Here is a 24,613-nt window from a genome sequence, read left to right as displayed (position 1 = left end):
AATTTCAGGCTAACTACTGAGTAAGAAATAGCGTCACTTTCTAAAGACTCTGCCTTTTAAGACATTCAGCGTGTAACCTAATTTCGTTTGATGGAGTTTGTTTTTGCTTTTTCCATTTGCTACCTAGATATGTGTTTCATTATTTCCCATGGAATTAGGCTTGGGTGGGGGAGCCAGGGGCCAGAGCTCCCTGAGCCTCAAAGTTATTACAAAAAAAGATGAAATAATATTAAATAAAATTACAATAAATTCCAGGATCAACTGCCCCAGTGGGTTTCCTGACACCTCCCCAATATGAACATACACACCACACACATACATACCACACACATACCACACACCTACATATACATATCACACATGTATGTATACACATTTATCTACACACATCACACCCACACATACACATATCACACACACAAACTCAAAAGGGTAATATTTGAACAAACCTAGATTTGGGAAGATTATTTATTGGGATTTTCTTTTTTTAATTTTATTTACTTGATATATTTAATATACTTATTTGTATATTTTAACTACACTTGTGTGTAGATCTGTGTGTGAATGTGCATGCCCCACAGTGCATATGTGCAGGTCAGAGTTCAACTTGTGGCTTTTCTACTGTGTTGATCCCAGGGCATCTGACCCACATTGTTAAGCTTGGTGACAAGGGCTTTTTGCCCATTGAGGCATCTTGCCAGCCCGCGAGTGGTTTCCATTGGAGGAAAAAAGTTCCTATCTGCTGGGGTCCTTTTAGGAGGGATCCGGTCAAAACCCTGTTTCCCGTTTTTAAAATGCAAGGCTTCTAAAAAGCATTCTAACACGGAGACAGGGGCTTATCTTTCAGAAAGTAATTACAGCATAATGTGAGTTCTTGGAATCAGAAGCGTGAATTCGGAACGGCCCTGTGAATCGTGATATGGGAGGAAGAGACAGGCGAGCAGTAGAAGTGTCAACGGTTTAATTGCGGGAGGTAATGAAGCACCTATCAGGCAGGCGACACAAGCATGTCTGAGTCTCTGAGTGGCAAGGCCTCCTGGCGCCCACGGCAGGTAGAGGTGAACTTATTTGATGTCACACAAGAGGGCCACGCCTCTCAGGATCCAGTGATCGGGGGACAGCACCGTGCGCAGGTACACCACGGTGATGAAGGTGAGGTCAGTTCGCCTGGGTTTCTTGTAGATAGGACACACGTACAGCTTCGGATCCTTGGGCGCCGTGGAGTTAATGGCGAAGATGTGCAGAACCGGAAGCTGCATGAAGAGAACCTTTGGGGTGGATTCGGTGAGCTTTCCGTTCCGCCTGTCCCACGATGCTCCATCCATGTACAGCCCATAAATATACACACCTTCCTGGAGGACCAAGCGACAAGAGAGGTGCTGAAAACTAGGCATCTGTTATGTAATGAGGGCTGTCAGTTCAGAAAGAAAACACACGCCAGTCTTAAAGCGCTAGCTGATAAGAAAACACTACGAGGCCAATCGCATTCTCGGAAACACTTGGTCATGTTTCCCAGGGGACTCTGAGTGAATCTAGCTGCACTTGAGGTGCCCAGCTGTAAGGTTTTGGAACATGCAGTGATCCACCTGGGAAACAGGAAGGCCAAGTCACCTCTGCAGGGAGCTGTAAATCCAGTTTGAGCTGTTGCAAATGGGAAGCATAGCCTGTGACTTGACGCTGTTGTCAACCAGACCTTGGGCTGAGTTAATCAAGCAGATCCTTGGCTCCACCCCACCTCCTTCACGTGATGAGATGAGAGTAGAGCGCCCCCAGAGGCCTGGAGTGGTACAGCAAGGTAGACTTGAGAAGGAGGAGAAGGTTGGCCCTCCATCCTGCAGGAATATCCATCCTCCCTACATTCTGTCCTACGAACGGACTTGCCTTTGTGGGCCTCACCTTTAAGTTGAAGAAGCAAGACCCCTGAGGAAAGGTGACGGTTTGAAATTTGTTAGTGGGGTTGCCTGGTGATGGGTTCTGAGGGTAAATGCAGTGACTTTGGATTGAGGGCATGAGGGCTTTAGCCATGAGAGTGGACTGTGGAGGGGACGGGCTTGAAGCGATCCCTGAAGAGCCCTGCAGTGTATGGAAATGAGGAGGAAGCCAAGGCAGTTCCGCAGAGATGGACGGGCTGGGCAGAGACGGCACTTTACGTCTTGACAGAGGGTTCCAAGGTAATGAAGTGAGGTATCACTTGACCGTGGAAGACGAGTGTGCCGAGCTGAAGTGTCTGAACTCTATCTTGCAGGCACGGGGGAGCCACAGAACATGTATTCATTAAGATGAGAAAGGGCTGGGGAGAATCATGCGAGCTATAAAGTATATTTATGGAGAAGACGGTGACCGTTTTTCTATTTCTAATGAAGATGGGGCCTGGGGAGGGTAAATGTGGATGGTTATAAAGGGCAGGGAGATTAGCTGCAAAAAGTTTCCAGAGTTCTCTCATGTGCGCTAACTGCCTGAGGACCGTATATTGTGAACCATAAACCGGGGACCGTGGCTTGACGTTGGGATCCTGGGCAGTCCCGGGGTGTCTGGTCACAAGACCTCTCATCATTAACTTAGAGGTTGGCAGTTACGTAGGGAACAAGGTGTCTATCACATCCTGTGGCCAACTGTGACCTCTTCTACAGCCCTGGTGATTTAAGGGCCTCGAGAGTCACAGTAAGAAGACACAGCAGGTAGCATGATGTCACCTGTGCTGGCTGGTTTTGTGTGTCAACTTGACCCGAGCTAGAATCATCAGAGAGGGAAGAACGTCAGTTGAGGAAATGTCTCCATGGGATCCAGCTGTAAGGCATTGTCTTTATTAGTTATCAAGGGGGAAGGCCTAGCCCCTGCCAGCCTTGAGCTGGTGGACCTGGGTTCTACAATAAAAAGAGGCTGAGCAAGCCACGAGGAGCAAGCCAGTAAGCAGCACCCACAATGCCTCTGCATCAGCTCCTGCCTCCAGGTTCCTGTGTTGGTTGAGTTCCTGTCCTGACTGAGACACACCCCAAATTTATATTCATCCAGCATCCCGGATGCAACCATTTTGCTTAGCAGATATAATTTCTTTAGCTATGAACATGGGTCTGGAAAGGCCCTAGATCCCATGTGTGTGTGAGTGTGTGTGTGAGTGTGTGTGTGTGTGTGTGTAGGGGCTGGTCATAGAGACGCAAAGTAGTATAAGGCTTCTGACAGTTGTGGCAGGCATTGGAACGATATGTTCAGAACCACCCAGTCTTGCCAAGGGCTACCAGGAGGCATCAGAATCCAGGAGAAAGCCGTAGAGTAAGGTTCTCTCTCAGCTCCCTTCTGGAGGAAACTCATGCTGCTGGTCATTGATTTATTTTATTCAGTTTTGAGACAGGCTCTCACATATCCCAGGCTGACCTTAAACTCCCCTAACCCTAACCCTAACCCTAACCCTCGGAGTCTCAGAATAGACGGGGATGGGTACTGTGTACAGTTCAGTGGATTTCAGCAGCCCTTACCTGCTACAAGGGAATCTGTGAGCCCGGAGCAGGAGCTGGAGACCCACGGAGATCCTTCTAAGCAAACATGTATATAACTTATATTATATATATATATATATATATATATATATATATATATAAAGGTCACCCGTGTTGTCCCTGGGCTCATTACCTCGTCACTAGCCTTCCACGCAGCAGCTGGGAGAGCTTTATTTAGCCTTGAGGCTGTCTATAGTTACAACAGAGAAAAAGCTCGCTGGAAAGCAGGCAGGCTTCACAGAAGGAGCCAAGGCCAATTTTAATTTTTTTTCTTTTTGCTTTTGTTTTGGTTTTGTGACATTGGGGACTGAACCCAGGGCCTTGCCTACCAGGCAACTGTTCGAATGTTTACTGCACTTACTTCCCTGGCCCTCAAGGATGATTTTGAGCTGAACTCTCATTTTTTCACCCTCAGCCCCACCCTGGCACCTACCGCTGGGGGCGTGACGATCTCTTCCTTGGTCTGCCTCAGGACCTCATTGTGGATGGTGACAGTGTCCAGCGCCCAGCCTTTGTGAGCTCGGGTCACTTCTTGCCTCATTGCTGTGAGGAAGCCTTGAGAGAGAGAGAGAATATGAGATTGAGAGAGAGTCTCTCTATAAAGCCTACTTCAGTCACACTGAGGACATCTTGACATCTCTAAGTTGCCTGCCCATCCTGGGATGAGCTGAGACCAGAACTCCAGAGCAAGGGGCGTTTCTTACTTGGGATTTGTTTCCATGGGGACAGTGAAGAGAGAGGGACCTGGGTTTGGAAGTCTCCTGGAACTCCCAAGTCTCTTTAAGGGTTCCAACCCAGCTCTAGCTCATGGTCTCTATTGCAAAACACAATATCCAAAGTGTGACCGGAATAGTAAAATATTCTGAGAAGCGGCCTTCCAATTAAACTCGAATCAAACCATTATGAAGCTTCTATTTGCCATAATGGGACAATTTCATTTAGTCTAAGGAAATAAGGCATAAACAGTATAATAGGGACCTGACTTTCAATTTGATCAAACAAGGCAATCACACCGGAAAGGGAGAGCTACATCTTTTAATGTGCATAATACGGTTATTTTTAAGATAATGCGTAGCTCCATATCTGTGGCCTTTCTCTAAACTTAATATTTGAGAAGGATGCCATTCAATCCACTAAGAGAAGCCTTTTCTTAAAGCCGGCTGGCAAACCGTGAAAGCGCCCGTGAGGCAGTGTGTCCCCGCTTTCATGTGAATGGTGGGGTAGTTGTGAGACTCTGTTTAAAATCTGGGATGTACACCACCTTGGTACTCTCTTTTACAAGTGCTTGCATTTTGGTAATTTGATACGTGGATGCTATGTGTTCAGACCATTTCCGTCCCCAGCTCTCGTCCCTGGCATTCCATCGTGACCTCTGAGGACCATAGAGGGGAGGCTGCAAGGAGTCCTTAAGGGCCTTACTGTGCATGCTAGTCTCCCTGGGAGTGTAAGCAGACAATGGCGCAGGCCTGGCTGCACCAAGGGACTCTGGTTCACGGAAAGGACCTCATTCTTTCATTCATTCCTCAGCTCCCTCAAGAGTGGCACAGTTTAAGGTGGCACAAACTGGGAGAGGCCACTCGTGGGGAGTCTGTCCCTAGACCAGTGGTCCTCAACCTTCCTGATACTGTACCCCTTTACTACAGCTCCTCCTCTTGTGGCGACCCTCCCCCAACCATAACGTTATTTTCATTGCTACTTCCTAACTGTAGCTTTGCTACTGCTATATGAGTTGTAATGCTTTCTGATGGACTTGGTGACCTCAGTGAAAAGGTCACTCTATCTGCCTCCCCAGGGGGTCCAGACCCAGGTTGAGAAACTCTGCTCTGGCACGAGGTGGAGCCTTACCAGGTCAGAAGCGAAGGTGTGAGGAAAGTTCAGGGAGGCCTAGCTAGAAAGAGGAAGTTATCAGCAGCTCTCTTCAATATTTAATTTTGACTGATCTTTTTAATTATGGGTATGCACACCGTGGGTAAGGGGTATGGAGGGAAGACAGGAACCGTCAGATCATACCGGAGCTGGAGTACAAGCAGCCTTGAGCTGGACAGCATGGGCGCTGGAAACTAAACTCAGGTCTTCTGCAAGAGCAGTATACATTCTCAGCAGCTGAGCCATCTCTCCAGCCCCTGGTTGCAAACCTTGAAAGATGTGTGAGGATTTGCAAGACGTGACAAGAGCAGCCCGAGCAATGACATGTGTGAAGACACAGAGGCAGAGTCTGGGTTAGCGGAGGAGTTGAGGATTCCAGATGATTCCAGTACGAAGGCAGAGGCATGATTTCGCAGGTCAGAGTTCACACTGCATCATTTTTAATGCATTTGTATTATATTTATTTATGTGCATGTGTGCGCACATGCCTGCCATGGTATGCACACAGAAGTCATTGCGCATGTGTGTGCACATGCCTGCCATGGTATGCACACAGAAGTCAGTGTGCATGTGTGTGCACATGCCTGCCATGGTATGCACACAGAAGTCAGTGTGCATGTGTGTGCACATGCCTGCCATGGTATGCAGACAGAAGTCAGTGTGCATGTGTGTGCACATGCCTGCCATGGTATACACACAGAAGTCAGTGTGCATGTATGTGCACATGCCTGCCATGGTATGCACACAGAAGAAATCAGTGTGAATGTGTGCACATGCCTGCCATGGTATGCACACAGAAGTCAGTGTGAATGTGTGTGTACATGCCTGCCATGGTATGCAAACAGAAGTCAGTGTGCATGTATGTGCACATGCCTGCCATGGTATACACACAGAAGAAGTCAGTGTGCATGTGTGTGCACATGCCTGCCATGCTATGTGTATGGAAGTCAGAGAGTGGCTTGCAGGAACCAGCACCCTCTTTCCACCACACGGGTCCCAGGATCTAATTCAGGTTGTCAGGCTTGGTGGCAAGAGTATTTATCCAAGAGCCATGTCACTGGTCCCGTGCTGCTTCTGGGGAGGTGGGAAGAGGACAAGGACTTGTCTGCATTTGCATCTTAGAACACCCATGCAAAGCAGCCATTACAACAGGCTCTGGGCCACTAGAGAGAGCCTTCTGCATTCTTCCAAAAGGCAAGCTTCTTTCAAGAGTAGAACAGAACTCTCACAGCGGGAGCTATGCATCAGAAAGGATGGAGGAAGTCCATCTGGCAACAACAGCTGGACACTGCCTGGGCTCTTGCTGCAGTCCCAGAAGGGGAGCTAATCAGCAGGAGCTCATAGTTTGATTTTATGTGTATAAGAGTTGGCCTGCACCTAAGTCCATACACCATGTGTATGTAGTGACTATAGAGGCCAGGAGAGGACATCAAATCTCCTGGAACTAGTGTTACAGACAGGTGAAAGCCACTAAGCGGGTGCTGGGAATTGAACCTGGGTCCTCTAGAAGAGCAGCCAGTGTACTTAACCACTGAGCCACCTCTTCCACTCCTCACTTTCATCTTAAACACTGGGAGTTCTCCCACACTTCAGTAACAAAACATTTCATGTGTCTGTAGGTCGAATATATATATTTATATATATATATTATATATGTGTGTGTGTGTATGCACACACACATATAATATACTTGACTGAGTAATATATAATTATATAGTAATATATTATATAATATAGTATTATATATATATATAATATACATTATATATATGAGTAAAGTAACAAAACCCAATAATACAATCCTTCTAATCAGTCCATGGAAATGTCTTTTTTTTATTTATTTGTGTGAGTGTTTTGCATACATGTTTGTATGTGTAACATACAACGTGTCCTGGTAACCACAGAGGCCAGAATATTACTTTAGACCCCTCTGGAACTGTATTTACCTTGGTTGTGAACCACAGTGTAGGTGCTAGGAGTTGAATCCATCCTCTGGAAGAGCAGTCAGAGACTTTAGCTGCTGAGCTATCTCTCCTGGTGAAAATGTCATCTTCATAATTCAACATGCAGTGTTCACCCATGTGTCTTTTAGACGCTGTGTCTCCAACCTGAGTGAGTGCCTGGAGTCAAATTGACCTTAGCTTATGATATTTTAAATTTCACCTCTGATGTTACAAAGCTACGAGGTCATAGTGCCCAGGTCACTAATCCTACTTTTAACCTTCTCTCTGCACCAGCTGAGTAATTGATATTTTTTTCTATAACTGCAAATTGGCCTCACCCAGTATGGCTTTCAGGGCCAGGCCAGAAGTATCTGAAGACAAAGGAAGCCGGGTTTACCGCCCCCCCCCTTACCCTTTTAATATCTTTTCTCTGCTTCTAAGATTTTAGTCATTATCAGGGAGTTCTGCAAAACTCCAGTGCAGTTAGGAGATTCTATTTCCTGTTGGGTCTCTACTAAGGAGCACGTATTTCACTGTCCAGGCTGCAGAGGCAGATGTCCTGATGCTCTGGGGGCACTCTTTGAATGCCGGCAGGTGGAATCTAGTACACAGGACTGTCCAATGCTAAGAAAGGCAGTGTTGAGACCCAGAGCAAGGGCCAGGGACGGTTCCTGAGCCACGCCCACTCAGAGAAGATGCATGCATTTTCTCTTTCTTTCTTTCTTTCCTTCTTTTTTCTTTTTCTTTTTTCTTTCTTTCTTTCTTTCTTTCTTTCTTTTTTTTTTTTTTTTTTTTTTTTTTTTTTTTTTTTTTTTTTTTTGGTTTTTTGGATTGGTTTTTTCGAGACAGGGTCTCTCTGTGTAGCCCTGGCTGTCCTGGAACTCACTCTGTAGACCAGGCTGGCCACAAACTCAGAAATCCACCTGCCTCTGCCTCCCAACTGCTGGGATTAAAGGCGTGCGCCACCACTGCCTGGCTAGATGCATGCATTTTCAAATCTGTCTATGATGTATCTATTTATTCTCCCATCTGTTTGAGATAGAGTCTCATCATCCCAAGCCAGCCTCAGATGTCACCAAGAGTGACCTTCCTTGGGCTTCCAACCCTTCTGATTTCTGCTCTAAGGCCATTCATGCTATGTCGTATTGAGAATCCAGCCCAGGACGCCACGCATGCTGTGCGAGTACCTGGCCAGCTAAGCGGTAGCCTCAGCCGCTTTTCCAGGCTCTGTCGCTTCCCACTGACTTTCTCTAAAGGACACGATCTTGTCCCATTTGAAACGGACTGATTCTACTGAAGCATTAATTGTTAGACTTTTTAAAAAAATAAATGGCTGTCTCTCTCGGAGACCAATGTCAAGCCTAATGAAACTACAGTCGGCTCTTTCTGCTGCTTGCATAACTTCCTGAAGGACTATTGATAGAGTTCCCTTCACAACAGCTTGAGAGAAATCAAACCCTTTTGTTTTGGCATGCATTTAGTTATAATCATTCTCAAAGTGATTCATATGTTCCCGTGCTTGAGAGGAGAAACAAAAAGTCAGTTGGGGCGAGACCTCAGCAGCAATAACCTTCTATTCTTCGTGAGACTTAAACCACCCACATGACAAACCGGTGACTTGACTAACCACAGGAGTTACATGCAGTCGGATGACACGCTCAAATAATTCTTCCAGTCAAATTCATAAAGCACAATGAATTCTTAAAACACTTGTCAAGCTCATTATTTTTAAAAAGCCCCCACTATTAATCTAGAATTATATATACTGTGTAAAGTCAGCTCTGAAGCAGTACTTGCTACATTTTGATTCCTGGACCAGGAGCAGTCTAATGGTGAAGAGAGCTGATTTCTGCCGCTTGACTCGGGCAATCAGCTGGCCTAAGGGGAGCCATGGTGTGTTTTAAGTGGCGCTCCCTACAGGGTCCTAGAAAAGCTGGAAGCAGCAGCTGATCAGGAAGGCTGTGTTTCTCAGCTTTACCAAGAGCTGACTAGCATTCTGTAATGATGGTGTGTGTGTGTGTGTGTGTGTGCGCGCGCGCGTGTGCGTGTGAGAGAGAGAGACAGACAGACAGAGACAGAGAGACAGAGTGTGTGTGTGTGTAAGAGAGACAGAGAGACAGTATGTGAGAGACAGACAGAGACAGAGAGTGTGTATGAGTGTGTGTGTGAGAGAGAGACAGTGTGTGAGTGTGTGTGAGAGAGCGAGAGAGTGAGAGTGTGTGTGTTTGTGTAAGAGTTGTATGAGAGAGAGTGTGTGTATATGAGAGAGGGGGAAAGTGTGGGTGAGAGAGAGAGAGAGAGAGAGAGAGAGAGAGAGACTGTATGTCTGTATTGTGCCTGCTTCCAGACTTCAACATCTGTGAACTTCCTCAATTGCTTTCCACCTCATATGTGTGTGTGACGTATATATGTTTGTTTGTTTGTTTACTTTTGAAGCAGGGTCTCTCGCTGAATGGAGAGCTTGCCACTTCAATTAGAACAGCTGGCCAGCGAGTGCTGGGTTTCAGATGTGCACCGCCGTGCCTGGCTTCCACATAGGTGCCAGGGATCTGAGTTCAGGTCCTCACCAACACAGCCATTTCCCCACCCCCCCCAGGTGGCTTTTATTATCATTCAATAAATGAAGCAGGCCTCCTTTCATGGGCCTTGGCCTGCTCAGTTATTTCCTGTCTAAACAGTTACCACACCTTCCCGCAGCACCTTCAGAGCTTAGGAGGAGAGATGTTTCTGCCGTGAGTTTATGACAGGCAGTTTTTCCCCCAAATGAGAAGCAAACGTGGTTCACTGCTAAGTTAAATAAAAAGACAGAAATCGTTAGACAAGGATGAGGTTGGTCAGCCGAGCTGACTGAGCACACCCTGGGCACCTTTCGGAGGTATTTGTGAGATACTGAGGGGTGGGTGTTGGAAACGGCCAGGGCAGCTTGGTTCAGAGCCATCAAGTCCGAACTGCTGGAGGAGGAATCCACACTGCAGTAGTAGAGTTTCTTTCAAACTATTAAGTGTTTGAGAGACATGTGTGCCTTTACACATGTCTGTGTGCATGTGTGCATGTATGTATATGTATGTGCATGCATAGGTATGTGTGCACCTGTGTATGTGTATATGTGTGTGTGCGTGTGCACGCGCGCGTGCATGTGTGTGCGCGCGCGTGCATGTGTGTGCATGCAAACAAGCAAGTGCTCTACTGACTGGCCTGTCTAACCAGTCCTTTCTCTCAAACTTTAATGATCGCCAGAATCACCTGGGGGAAGGACTCTAACGCCAAAGTTCTGATGCAGCAACGGCTGCAGGAGGAGCACACGTCAGGTATTGGTGATCTTAGGGTAAAGGTTCTTGTCACGATAGAACAACTTTGGGAGCGTTGAAGAAACTGATCATGGAGGCTCTCAGCTCGAGAGTCTGAAGGTCTTAACCCCGGAGAGTAGGAACATGATTGGTTTTGGGCCCCGGCCATTAGTATGTATTAAAAATGTCCCAGGTGATTGTGCTGTGGAGACAGGCCTGAGAATTGCCACTCTGTCAAAGGCTCTCTCAGGGCCGGCACTTGCCAGCCATTGACCCACATTTGTCTTAAGAACCAGTTTGATGGCCGGGCTGGCAGGGGCAATGCCTCCAAGAACACATGAACTGTCTGGAGGGCTGTCAGTAGGATGAGCTGGCTTCTTTGTAGGGGTCTCTGGAGACACACGGGCACTCTGTGCTGTCATTCATCCAAGTGACAGGCTCTGTCAGACCCACAAACACAGGGAAGGGCTGGCAGTAAGGCTGGGAACCTCTACCCCAAGTGGCTAGTGTGCAGAAGTCTAACTCCTGACACAGTCTTCTTCTTGGGTAACTGGCTTTCCCTCAACCCCCTCCAGTCCAAAACCTTCCCATCATGCCCTCGGACATGGTTCTATTTCTATACAAAATAATCTCTCTACTTTTATTTTTTGCCTTTACTGGAATCAACCCTGAGCACATAAGTACTTCCCAGTCCTTCCTCCACCCATCACGAGAACCTCTCTGCTGCCTTGACAACCACAGGCTCTGGTGACAGGTCCTTCCTCTCTTTATCTTTCCTGCCTGCTATCCCCAGCCATCGAGCATCTCATCAACATCTGCTTTGTGTGTATATGTGTGCTTATGTGCATGTGTGAGCGTGCACATGTGCATGTGTATATGTGTGTGTGTTTGCATGCATGTGTGTGTTTGTGTGTATATGTGTGTTTGTATATGCATATGCATGTGCATGTGTGTATGTATATGCATGTGTGTACATGCATGCATGTGTTTGTGTGTGCATGTGTGTTTATGTGCATGCATGTGTCTGTGTGTACATGTGTGCATGTGCATGCATGCATGTATATACATGTTGCATATATGTACATGTGTGTGCATGTGAATGTGTGTGCACATGTGGGCATGTTTGTGGACCGCAAATGTACATATGTGTACATGCACAGGCCAGAGGGCAATGTCAGGTGTCTTCCTCAGTGGCTCTCTACCTTACGTTTTGAAACAGGATCTCTCTCCTTTGAACTCAGAGTTCATTACTTAGCTGGACTAGCTGGCCAGCAAGCCCTGGGGATGCTCCTTGTCTCTGCTTCCTGAGTTGTGCTGGGATTACAGCTCTGTGCCAAGGAACTCAGCTTCCTTTGTGGGATCTGAACTCAGGTCTGGATGAATGTATCTTGAGCTCTTACTAAGCTGTCTTCTCAGCCTCTGTGTTCCTCCTCAGAGTCCTATCCAGCAGGATGGCCTCTCTGTTCTTGACATCATGGTGTCAATATTTATTGACTTTATTTGGTACATGCAGTGGGGGCACAAGTATGCTGTGATGTGTGTGTGAAACTCAGGGGAAAACTTATAGAAACCAGCTCTCTCCTCCCACCATGCAGGTTCCAGGGACCACATCAGGTCATCAGGTCATCAGGTGGCAAGTACCTCCCTGGTGCCCTTGAGCCATCCTGCTAGCCCAGACCACAGCATTTGTACCTCACCGACTGTACTTCTTTTCTTCCCTGCCTCATCAATTCCTTCCTCTGCACTGCACACCAGGCAAAGCCCCAAACACAGGTAAACCCAGAGACCCCCTTCTTACAGCAGAGCCTCCCTGCTGGAGGACATCGATAAGTAGCATACAGCTGCCGTGCAGAACTCTGCGGGTTTCAAAGCCACCTGATGTCCTTCCCTGTCCCCAGCTTCTGTCACTTTCCTGAAATTCCTATCCCCAACATTTTCTCACTCTCAAGATAAGCTTTCCTATTCCTTTAAGTAGAGGTTAGAAATCTCCCTTTACCTCTTAGCATCAAGCCTGCACAGTTGTCCACTGTGAGCATCTGTCTTAGTTAGGGTCTCTATTGCTGTGATGAAACACCGGGACCAGAGAGCAAGCTGGGGAGGAAGGGGTTTGTTTGGCTTACACTTCTACATTGCTGTTCATCACCAAAGGAAGTCAGGACTGGAACCCAGGACCACTGGCCCAAGGATGGCCCCATCAATCGCTGGTTAAGCGTGTACCCTACAGGCTTGCTAACAGCCCAATCTTATGGAGGCAGTTTCTCAGCTGAGGTTCCCAACACTCAAATGACTTTAGCTTGTGTCAACGACTTTAGCAAGCAGGCTTAAAAGCATCCAGCACAGCACCTGTGGTCACTCCTTCCTTGCTGTGCTTGTTACAGTGGGAGAGGTGTCCAGGCACGCTTCAGCATGCCCTGCACATTCTCCACTGTGACACACACTTTCCTCCGGCCTCCTCTACCCCCCTGGCTGGCATCCTTAGACTCCCTCCCCCTTCTCCTCTCCCTCCCCTCCCCCTCCCCCTCCGTGTATGTGTGTCCTTTCCTTCCTCTCTCCACCAATATTTCAACGGGCTTTTCTTATCATTTAAAGAGAAAACAAAATCCTTCCTTCTTACAGATATCCTCCAGTGTATTTCTTTTCTTCAAAGTCTGATTCTTAAGAGTAGGCCATATCATCTATACAAATACCCCCCCTCTCATCTTCTCTCTCTCTCTCTCTCTCTCTCTCTCTCTCTCTCTCTCTCTCTCTCTCTCCTCTTACTCAACTCAAAATCTGATCCCTCAAGTTCCCACCTGCACCCCTGGGACTTCTATCCCAATTGGGGTCTTCCTGAGAAATCCAGCCAGCCAGCCAGGATCCGTCTGGCTTGACCTCTGGCACCCCCTGGTTTTGCTTATGACCCCCTTCTCTTTCTGGGGCCCGTGTTTTCCTGCTTGCCCTTTCCCAAGCTGCTTGGCGGAGGGTACAGGTGTGTGTGTTGTGGAGGATGCTCAGGGAGACCACAGAACCCCCCGGAGGATGGCTTAGGGGAGGATTGCCAGGCTGTGCACTGTGGAGGTCACTGGAGGAGGGGACGCCCTGCATCAGCTGTTGGCATTGAGTGGGTCACACAGACAGATGCACAGCCACACCTGTGAGAGAGGAGGCTGAGCCCAAAGACAGAGCCCGCCTGGGGAAAGCCACACAGAGGCCGGGAGGGGCACAGGAAGGGAGATGAGGAAGTGGACTGGTGGAAACCGAGGAAGTGGACTGGTGGAAACCGAGGAAGTGGACTGGTGGAAACCGAGGAAGTGGACTGGTGGAAACCGAGGAAGTGGACTGGTGGAAACCGAGGAAGTGGACTGGTGGAAACCGAGGAAGTGGATTGGTGGAAACCGAGGAAGTGGACTGATGGAAGCCGAGGTCTAAAACAGTTTCCAGGAACCAGAGAGGTGGCTCGGCAGTTAACAGCACTCACTGCTCTTCCAGAGGACGGGAGTTTGGTTCCTAGAACCTGCTAGTAACTGTCTGTAACTCCAGCTCTAAGAGGGGCATCAGATGTCTCCTCCTGACCCGTGTGGACAGCAGCATGCATGTGGCACACACACATAAAATAGGGAGGGAGGGCGGGAGGGCGCGCGAGCCTCCAGACTCGCCATCCTAGCTGCAGTCATGGGAATGAGGTTAGCAGAAGTGTCCTTAGCTGGGGTGGCCTTGGAGAGAGTACATTTGGTGGGTTCTGATGGCTGGCCAAATTACCAGAGCCTCCACAGTTGGCAGCCATGTTTGAGACTAGAATTTTAGAGGTGTGGCTGTGACTATGAGCAAGGCTCTCTCCTCTCATGGGAAGGTGGGCAGAAGCGCCTTGTTACCCCTGACGAGACTTTCACTCAGTACAGCAGGTCCCTTTCTTGCTCCCCGGCCTCTGTGTGGCTTTCCCCAGGCGGGCTCTGCCTTTGGGCTCAGCCTCCTCTCTCACAGGTATGGCTGTGCATCTGTCTGTGTGACCCACTCAATGCCAACAGCCAATGTCAGAAGTCTAATCCCCGCCTTCCACCCCCATGTCCCCCTAAGCCACATCGTCACGACTTGCTGTGTTGGCTGTTGGCATTGAGTGGGTCACACAGACATATACACAGCCTGGTAATCCTCCCCCTAAGCCATCCTCCAGGGGATTCTGCGGTCTCCCTGAGTATCCTCTTCTAGAACACACAAACCTGGACCCTCTACCAAACAGCTTGGGAAAGGGAGAGCAGGAAAACACAGGCCCTAGAAAGAGCAGGGGGGTGGGGTGGGGACATGAGCAATACCAGAGGAAAAAGCCACGTAATTGGCACGAGGCGGGGAGCTTTTCCTGGTTGCTTTCCAATCCTGAACATCTATTAACCCTTGGCCCAGTTTTCCACCTTGACAAACCAGCAACTCTTAGAGCTGGTCTCAAAATGAGCAGTCAAAAATTTTTGCAGCCGGTTGGTGGCATTGCTCCAAACACACACACACACACACACACACACACACGGGGTGGGAGGGGAACGAGGCAAGCTAACAGGACAAAATGACCCATCTCCTTGCTTCAGCACTAGTCCCTCTAAGTGAGAAATCTTGATTCATGCTGGTGAATACGGTGGTAGTGATATCTGCTACAACAGACGCGTATGGCTTAAGGAGACATGGGGGTGGAGGGGTGGGGGCCTGGGGGTTGGTATCTAAATGGCACCAAGCTCCAGGCTGAATTAAGCATTTGGAAAATGATTGTTGCTGCAGGGTTCAATCTAATGCAGAGGTGCAAGGCCTGGGGAGCATGCCTGGCCTCCACCATCACGCCATTAGCACATGTGAGTCACTCCCGCCATCAAATGACAAAATGCGGCTATTAATTAGAAGGTATCACAAAGGAGTCAATGTCTTAGCTTGACATCTGCCTTCCTGTGGCTTATCCCTATTAGTTTAGACACATACCTACATGTAGTACACACACACACAAATCATGTGTACATGGTGCCCTGAGAAGGGTGTACAGGGGTCGGGATGGGGGCAGGCCAAAAATTCCATGGCAGGCTGTGAGAACCACAGCCTTAAAGGGTTTGAGAATTCCACATGTTCAAATCTGCCAGGGAGCACGAGCAGAAGACAGAGACCCTCTGGGTCTGCAGAGCCTGCTGGGAAGTCAGTGCACACACCGGAGGAGCTGCCTGCTGCAACAAACAGCACAGGGTCACCGATGCAGCGAGGTGGCCATTTTAATCATCCAGTCTAATTGTCCGCATGGCTGAGCTCATCAACTGCCACAGAAGTCACTGTGAAGGGGGCCAGGCAAGGCTCTGTGGTGTCTGACTCAGCCTCCTCAGGTGCGCCAGCGAGGCTCTGTGGTGTCTGACTCAGCCTCCTCAGGTATGCGGGACAAAATGACAGCAACAACAAAATCAAGCCTCACAAGGCTAGGATGCTGAAGTGTGTGTGTGTGTGGGGGGGGGTGTGCATATGCATATGTATGTGTGTGTATTTGTATAGATGTGTCTGTGTCTGTATATTTGTGTGTATGTGTGTATTGTATGTATGTGTATGTATTTGTGTGTGTATGTGTGTATATGGGTGTATATATATGTGTATGTGGGTGTGTGTGCACATGTGTGTGCATGTGTGTATATGGATGTATGTATGTGTGTGCACGTGTGTGTGCATGTGTATACATGTGTATGTGTGTATGTGTGTGCATGTATGTGTATGCATGTGTCTATGTTCGTGTGTGTGTGTGTGTGTGTGTGTGTGCATGTGAAATGAAGGATATCACCTGTCCTCGTGGCATCAAGGACCTCAAAGTCACCTAAGCCTCAGAAGAAGGGCCTGATGGGAAATACCCCTCTGACAGTATAAGAAACCATAGACACAAACATAATCCACACATCAAATGAGGTACAAGAAGAAAGGAGGAGTGGCCCCTGGTTCTGGAAAGACTCAGTGAAACAGTATTCGGCAAAACCAGAACGGGAAAGTGGGAAGGGGTGGGTGGGAGGACATGGGAAGAGAAGGGGGCTTACAGGACTTTTCGGGGAGTGGGGGGGGCTAGAAAAGGGAAATCATTTGAAATGTAAATAAATTATATCAAATAAAAAAATAATAATTTTTATATTAAAAAAAAAAGAAACCATAGACATAATATGGTGATAAAACTATTCACATGGGAATACATTTATTTTTAATTCATTACATTTATTTATTGTGTGTGTGGGGGGTGCTTGCATGCCAAGGCACGCATGTGGAGGTCAAAGGGTAACTAACTGGAGTTTATTCTCTTTCTACACTTTGGGTTCTGGATTTGGACTTGGGTCACCAGCCTTAGCCACAAGTTCCTTTACCTTCTGAGCTGCTGTCTTTACAGACTACAAACTCCTCCAATTTGTGACCAAACTTTGGACTCATTGCAGACAGTGTTGTGTTTTACTTAAACATAGGGGTGGGGGGGGCTGTTAATTTTAAAGCCACTTACTTAAATGTTTTGAACAAAAAGAGTAAGCTGATGTTTATCGTAGTGGCCAAGGAAGAAGACACAAGATGGGGAGACGAGCTCATACCGAAGGAGCTATTGTTAATATCAAAGAATCCTTATCTGTTTGGACACCGCCTGTGGACGCACGTCAGGGTGGGGGTGGGGGCGGGGTGCAGAGCTCCTTGTTCCTCAGATGTGGCCAAGTGATGTGGAACGGGAAAGCAATTTGTCCCTTGTGTCAAGAGGAGGAAAAGGAAGCCGGACTCTCGATTACTGTGCACAAAGAGGTGACCTCCGGGCTTTTGGGCAACAAAGTAGAAAGCAATCACAGATAAGAGTGAGGGCGAGCGTGGCTGCGTGTCTGGAAAGGATAGAGTGTTGGCTTGAATTCAGTGTGGACTTTCTAGGGTGCACCCCTGAGAGAAAACACAAAAGGCCCGTGGATGGAGAGGTAGATAACGGACGAGAAGGGGGTTTTGTCTTACTGGTGGGTGGCACTAAAAGGCACACCTGAAAACTCAAAACCGTTAAGAAGAATTAGCGGCTCTAGCGATTGCTCAGTGGTTACCTGCACTTGCTGCTCCTGTGGAGGACCCGGGTTTGGAACGGATGACTACAGTGGATGGCTCCCAACTGCCTGTGGCACCAGCTCTGGGCGACCCAACACTCTTCTAGTGTCTGTGGCGCCTGCACACATGTGGTGCACACCCATACACTCGGGCCCACGCACAGGCGTGTAAAATAAGTCTGTAAGGTATTTGTTTTTAAATTTTAATTCTGTGTGTATCTGTGTCTGTGCACGTGCGTGTGTGCGTGCGGTGCCTGCGGATGTCAGAATGGGGCATCAGATCCCCCGGAACTGCTGCTAGGTATTACTTCATGTGAAGGTAGGAATTGACTCGGTTAGCGCTATCAATTCAGAAGGTGTTAAGGCATCTGGAAATGCACGCAGCAGAGCTGGCAAGATGGCTCAGTGGGTAAAGCACTTGCTGGGCAGGCCTGATGACCTGAGTTCAATCCTCACAACCCAGATAAAGATAGAAAGAAAGAAGCAAATTCACAGAGCCCGTCCACTGACTCCACTGACTCCCCACTGCACGCGCCACGGCATGTGTGCCCTGCCCCCATTTCTCTCTCTCTCTCTCTCTCCCTCTCTCTCTCTCTCTCTCTCTCTCTCTCTCTCTCTCTCTCTCTCTCTCTCTCTCTCACACACACACACACACGTAATTATTGATTTTGAAAAGATATGCACCCAGCATGAGTGCGTGTGCACAGAGGGCATGTGAATACACACTTTAAAGGTGAGATAGTTGCTTAGATTCCATTTATAAGAAGTAGTTGAACAGATAGAGTGTATACCTCAGGAGACTGTCACCAGGGAAGGAGCCATGCGGGGGAAACAGCACATCTGAGATCCCAGGATGTCCCGCTCTGCCTTCTTACACCAGGACACTATGACCCTGTCTTTTAGTTCCCTGCATCCACTGGATCCATCCTTCGCCTTCGTGTGAACAGGCTCCTACATCCAGCTGCCTTCGCAAATATTGTCTTTATGAGATTTACCCATATCGTTGCGAGTAACAACAGTTCTTCTCAAACCAATAAGTGCAGATGCTTTATAACTTACTGGCAGATGAAGGGATTGGGGTGCTGAGCATGGAGACACCCCAACCCCTTCCTCTAGCTGAGAATGATTTGAAGTTACATCACCTGTTCTGTGGTAAGACAGAATGTTGCCAGCTATCTAGGCCTTACAAGCTCATGGCCCCAAACCGGCAACTTTCTCATAGGATATTTCTAAAACGGAAGGGTAGCCGACGCAGAACAGCCAAGCACCTTCTGGGAGGGGGTAGCCTCCCCCCCCCCATACACACAAGCTCACTCAGTTTTCCAAGTCTGATTTTCTAACCCAAATAGGCAATTTGTGGCCACCTACAGGAATCTCATAATGAGATGGGGCTTTATTTATTTATTACTTCTTATCCGTGTTTGTGGGCACATGTTATGGTGTGTTGTGCATGCATGTGCGGGTGCTTATAAGTGGAAGGCAGAGGCCAACGTCAGGAATCTTCCTCTAGCTCCACCTTATTGGTAACCCTTTTAGGGGGTTGTTTACTTATATTTTATGTATGTGAGTGCACATAGACATGTCTGTATGTGTGCATATATACACATATAAGTACATATATATACATATATACATACATATACATGTCTCAGATGTGTGCCTGGAGCTTGCAGATGTCAGAGCCCCTGGAGTTGGAGTTCCAGATGGTCGTGAACCACTGTGTAGGTGCTGAGAACCGGAGCTGCTGTTGCTCATAACTGGGGAGCCCTCTCTCCACCTTCTCTCCTAGATAAAGTTTGTCTCTGAACCTGGGGTTTGCTGACTGGACTAGCCTGGCTAGGCAGCAAGCCCCCCAAGGTCTTCCCATCTCTGAAGCCTCCCTCAGCAAGGACAGGCCCAGATTTGTTGATGTAGGCGCTGAGAATCTAACTCTGGTCCTCAAGCACATTCCCAAATGACCTGTCTCCTCAGGCCTGTTTTGGCTCCTCCATCAACAGGTAAAACGAAAGCTCGAGAGACATTTTTTTAACCCTTTCACCACAGGCCATGGTTTGGTCATGTGGGTCATGTGGGAGTGTTTGGCCATTGCACTGTTGGGGGGAATGTGACAAGAAGGATTTCAAAGGACTGTGTATATTCTGAGATGATCTTCCCAGCACCCGCCAGCTATTGGGCCACACAGCTTTATGAAATATACATTCAGCACGCAGCTGCATGTTAACTTCCAAGTTAGCCTTCTCCTGTGAGCTCCTACCTTGGGGGTTAAAGAACCCGGTCATCCAGAACACATTAGGCCTCCCCTCAAATATCCATGTTGAGAACTGGGCGTTCCTTTCCAGAAGTTCGGTGAACCAGAAGCCGAGGGTGGATGAGTCCCAGGACACCCTCTTCCAGAGCTGAGGTATACGGGCATCATACATGTTGTCCAATGCATCTCTCAAGTTCTGAAAATGACAAGGAAGGGCAAAACACGTGACCCAGGATGCTGGAGAGGTGGCTCAGAGATTGAGATCACACGTCGCTCTTGCGGAGAACATTAATCTGGCTCCGGACATCCCCGTCAGGTGGCTCGTGACTACCTGCAAATCCAGCTTTGGGGATCATATGCCCTCTTCTTAATAGCCATGGGGAGCTGCACTTGTGTGCACGCAATACACACAAACACACGGACACATACATGATTCAAATGGAGAATAAGATCTTTTTATAATAGTGGTTTTTATGGGATGGAGAGATGTCTGGGCTGGTAAAAGCACTGGCTGCTCTTGTGAAGGACCTGGGCTCAGTTCCCAGCACCCACATGGTGGCTCACAACTCTTTGTAACTCCAGTTCTAAGGTCTTCTGGCTTCAGTGGGTTCTACATATACATAGTGTATACACATACATACAGGCAAAACACTGTGTGTGTGTGTATATATATATATATATATATATATATACACATATGTATATATATACATATATAATATATATGTATATATGCACACATACATATATATGCATATATACATATTTTAAATATACATATATATATGTGTGTGTATACATATATATGTATATATATATATAAAGGTTTTTAAAATGCATGAATAGAAAACATTCCTGTAAAACTGGGAAGATAGCTCAGTTGGTAGCTACCTTATGAGCATGATGCCCTGAGATTCTCAGAACCCACATAAAAATATCTGGGTGTGCTGAGACACAATTACAATCCCAGTACTTGGGAGGGAGAGGCAGTAGGATCCCCAGTACCCCAGCCTAACAGGGATGGCCAGGTCCTAGGGAGAGGCTCTGCCTCACAAATAAAGGTGCGTGAGGATGACATCTGAGGCTGCCCTCTGCCCTCAACATGCAGGAGCTCACATGTTTAAGTATGCCCAGACACAGATTAACACACACACACAGATATGCGCATGCAAGAAAAAAAAAAGAGACAGACACACCCACCTCGCTCATGATGATCGTTCCTTCGATGGCCAGTTTTAGATCACTCAGGCTGCTGCGGAGGATTGTGATAACTTTCTGCATCCTGTCAATCTCTTGTCTAAGAAATATGTTCATGGAGTTAAGGTGTCCCATCTTCATCAAGCGAGCTTTTACCTAAAACGAGGTATAGCATAGCATCATTTTTTTAAAAAATCATCATTTCTCTTCCAAATGACCTCTCCCATTCTCAAATCTTTCTCTTCCTCTGGATGTGTCTCCCCGCCAGACCCAATGAACTAGAAAACATCTCTTGCAGAACCAGACTGACTGTTAAATCTCCCATTTTCTGAGCTTCAAAAACTTCTGTTCAACTTAAATGACTTTTATTTCCTACTGATTGTACTCGGTTGATAATTGGAAACGTTCTTTAAAAGACTGAAATAAAATTGTACCTATTTCCTCTTTCAAATGATTAAGTGTTAAGTGTCAGCTACATATTCTTTTGAAATCTAACCTTCGCAAGAGTACAGCGGGACTTTTTCTCCCCCCATTACCCTTACAGAGTTGTTATTAGAAATGTCGCAAAAAATTAAGACAACCCAAATCTTTACAGAACAGTCACCGGTGGATACAATTAACTGTGGATCATGGCTGCCTGGGCTGCAGACACTAAAAATGGCTTTCCCTAATCTAATCGGTAAAAATATTTGGCTTCATGGGAGAGCTGTTAAAGTGACCTGTCACTTGTTCCTGTTGGCATATCATGTATTGGCCTTGTTAAGGAGATCAATACCAAAGCCTCTCATTGTGGAAGCAATACACTACAATGATTAATTAATTAATAAGCCAATATACATTTTAGTTTAGCGATAAACACCAGGAAGAAACTGGCTGTGGACACCAGCAGGAACTCTTGAACAGCCCAAGAGGTGCTGGGATAGAAGGGTGACGGGGGCATAAAATAGAAGATTTGATTCAAGAATGAGAGCACAGAGCCACCAGGAGGCCAGCAGCTGAGGTACTTCCTTGCCAGAGATGCCCACGGTCCTTCCTGAGACTGGGGTGGTAAGCACGTCTTCCAGCAGTGGCTGTCCCTGCTGTATGGCAGCTGTGTCATTCTCAGTGAGTTAAAGATGAAGGCAGGAAATGGTTACGTAAAAGGCAGTGGCCTGAGCTGGGGCCACCTGAGCAGGGCGGGGCCAAGAACACCAATGTCACAGTCCAGTGGGCCAGAGAAGGGCCACGACCTGGTCCCACATACTAACTTTGGGTTTTCTCCTAAATCCATCATTTATAATCTAAAAAGTGTATGCATGTACATGTGCATGTGCGTGTGTGTCTGTATGTGTCTGTTTGTGTGTGTTCTGTGTATGTCTGTGTGTGTTGCGTGTCCATGTGTGTGTCTGTGTGTGTGTGTCCATGTATCTGTCTGTGTGTCCCTGTGTGTGTGTGTGTGTGTGTGTGTGTGTGTGTGTGTGTGTTTGTGTTGGGTGCACATATGCCTTTAGCAGTCAGATGAGTCCCTGGGACTATGGCTGCAAGTGCTTTTGAGTTGCCGTACATGGGTCCTGGGAATGGAACTCACATCTTCTGTAAGAGCAGCAAGCGTGTTCCTAACTTATCTCCCGGACTCTAAAACCTCCATTTTTATTTTCTTTGTTTGTTATCTACTTATTTTTTTCCAGAATCTCAGGCCAGCATTAAACTCGGTATAGAGCCTGAGGATGACTTTGAACTTGCGATGTTCCTGCCTCTACCTCCTGAGTGTGTCACCACGGCCAATTTAGGCAAGGCTGGGAATCGAAGCCAAGGCCTTATGTGTGCTGGGCAAGCACTCTAGCAGCTCAGCCACATCTTCTTTGTCTTTTTTAGTCTCCAGTGTCCTGTCTCCATCCTAAACTGGGCAGCACACACAGCATTCTTTGTCCACGACTATAGTGTGGCAATTCATTCTTTGGGGAAGGAGAAATTATAAAGACCACTTCAATCCCACAATGGGACATGGAGCCCATGTATGGGCCACAAGATAAAAGGATCATCCCAGAAATCTATCCTGTCATATGGTGACTACCTCCAACTAACTACCTTGTCCTGAGCTTAGGGTCTTAAAGATTTTCTCTGTCTCTGTCTCTCTTTCTCTGTCTCTCTTTGTCTCTGTCTCTCTGTCTTGGGTAGCATTTACGTGCTTGCATGTGTACCATGTGCATGCAGGTGCCTGTAGAGGCCACAAGAGGGCATCAGATCCCCTGGAACTGGAATTGTGAGCTACCTGATGTTGGTGCTGGGAACTGAATCCAGGTCCTCCAACAGTGCTCTTACCTGATGAGCCACCCCTCCAGCTCCCAGCTGCAGGATTTAACAGAGAACCTGGGTGGGTGTAACGCATCGCACCTGTAGTCCCAGCTACTCAGGAGGTAAAAGCAGGGGAGGATTACGGAGCCCAAGAATTCTAGGTTAGCCCAGGCAACATAGCATGACCAAAATTTTTTAATTAAAAAATAAAAAAAGAATAATAATTAAGACAGAAGGGGAACACCCTAGAAAAGAGCATAATTATAATATTGACTGTGTTTCATGCATGATTATGATTCCAGCATAAGCTGTTTACTGATAAAGCTAAAGTACTTGGCTATGGTCTCTTACAGAAGCCTCACAATGCTTCCGGGAGCAACTGTCTACGGTAATGGGGCTCCATTTGTACTGTAGGAGCTAATGGCATAATTAGGTTTCAATTTACAGACTGCGCTTGACTGCTACATTTTCAATAACATGCTTCTGTAAAATCAAGGAAAGAGGGTTGGTGGGGTGGCTCTGGGGGCTAAAGATGCGAGCAGCCAAAGCTAACAGTCTGAGTTTGATCCCTGGGACCCACTTGGTGGGAGAGAGCCAACTCCTGTAGGGTGTACTCTGACCTCCACGTGAACGTCACGTGCTGTGTGGGGAGGGCAGAATCGCAATCTCCCCATTTCCCCGGATCTTGCCCAGCGGGAAGGCCACGGCTCACCTCGTGAGGCACATAGTTAGGGGGCAGCTTGCTGAGCATGTCCTCAGACAGCCTGTAGACAATGGCCTCTCGCGTCTCCCCCACACCGGTGCCGCTCTCTTTCGGCTGAATGTTGGTGATGGTTTCGAGAACGTCAGAAGCCGTGTTACTCTGATACCTGAGGGGAGGAATTGCTGCTCAGACCAAGGAAGGCAGATGTCAGCCTCAGAGATAATCACCAGGGCTAAAGTGCATTGGGGTGGGGGTGGGGAATCTCTTGAGACAAAGCCAGCCAGTGAAAGAGGAAAAAAAAGAAGAAGAAAATAGGAAAGAAAAGAACACTTGGGTTTCTGTTGGCTTCTGATGTGACGTCAGGAAACGTGGCAGGAGCAGTGCTCCATCTCCAGATAGAGAGATTCCTTACATTGTCTTTGGTGACCTAAATGACCTCTGCTGTCATTTCCTTACACAGGCAGCCTGCACTGGACAGGAGCACACCTCCTATCCTCCACAGCTCAGGATTGGGTGCAAGTGTCTATCAGAATAATACAGCCCGTTAGATCAAGTAGAGCCATCTTT

The 24,613-nt window shown here is 47.5% G+C and overlaps 1 protein-coding gene across 1 annotated transcript in view; it reads right to left on the bottom strand.

Moving 5' to 3' along the window:
- Positions 1-944: 944 nt before the first annotated feature.
- Positions 945-24,613, bottom strand: part of Dnah8 (dynein axonemal heavy chain 8) — a 238,386-nt gene continuing 214,717 nt past the window's right edge. Inside the window, exons 85-89 of the mRNA XM_052164217.1 lie at positions 24,056-24,212; positions 21,073-21,225; positions 19,879-20,068; positions 3,928-4,049; positions 945-1,352 (exon numbers count right to left, since the gene is read on the bottom strand). Coding sequence (XP_052020177.1) covers positions 1,065-1,352; positions 3,928-4,049; positions 19,879-20,068; positions 21,073-21,225; positions 24,056-24,212 — 910 coding nt within the window. The 3' untranslated portion in view covers positions 945-1,064. The remainder of the gene's footprint in view (positions 1,353-3,927; positions 4,050-19,878; positions 20,069-21,072; positions 21,226-24,055; positions 24,213-24,613) is intronic.

This window comes from Apodemus sylvaticus, chromosome 19 (assembly GCF_947179515.1).
Source record: "Apodemus sylvaticus chromosome 19, mApoSyl1.1, whole genome shotgun sequence".
Taxonomy (NCBI): domain Eukaryota; kingdom Metazoa; phylum Chordata; class Mammalia; order Rodentia; family Muridae; genus Apodemus; species Apodemus sylvaticus.
Note: the sequence above shows the minus strand (reverse complement) of the source record. Positions and strands in the feature narration are given on the sequence as shown.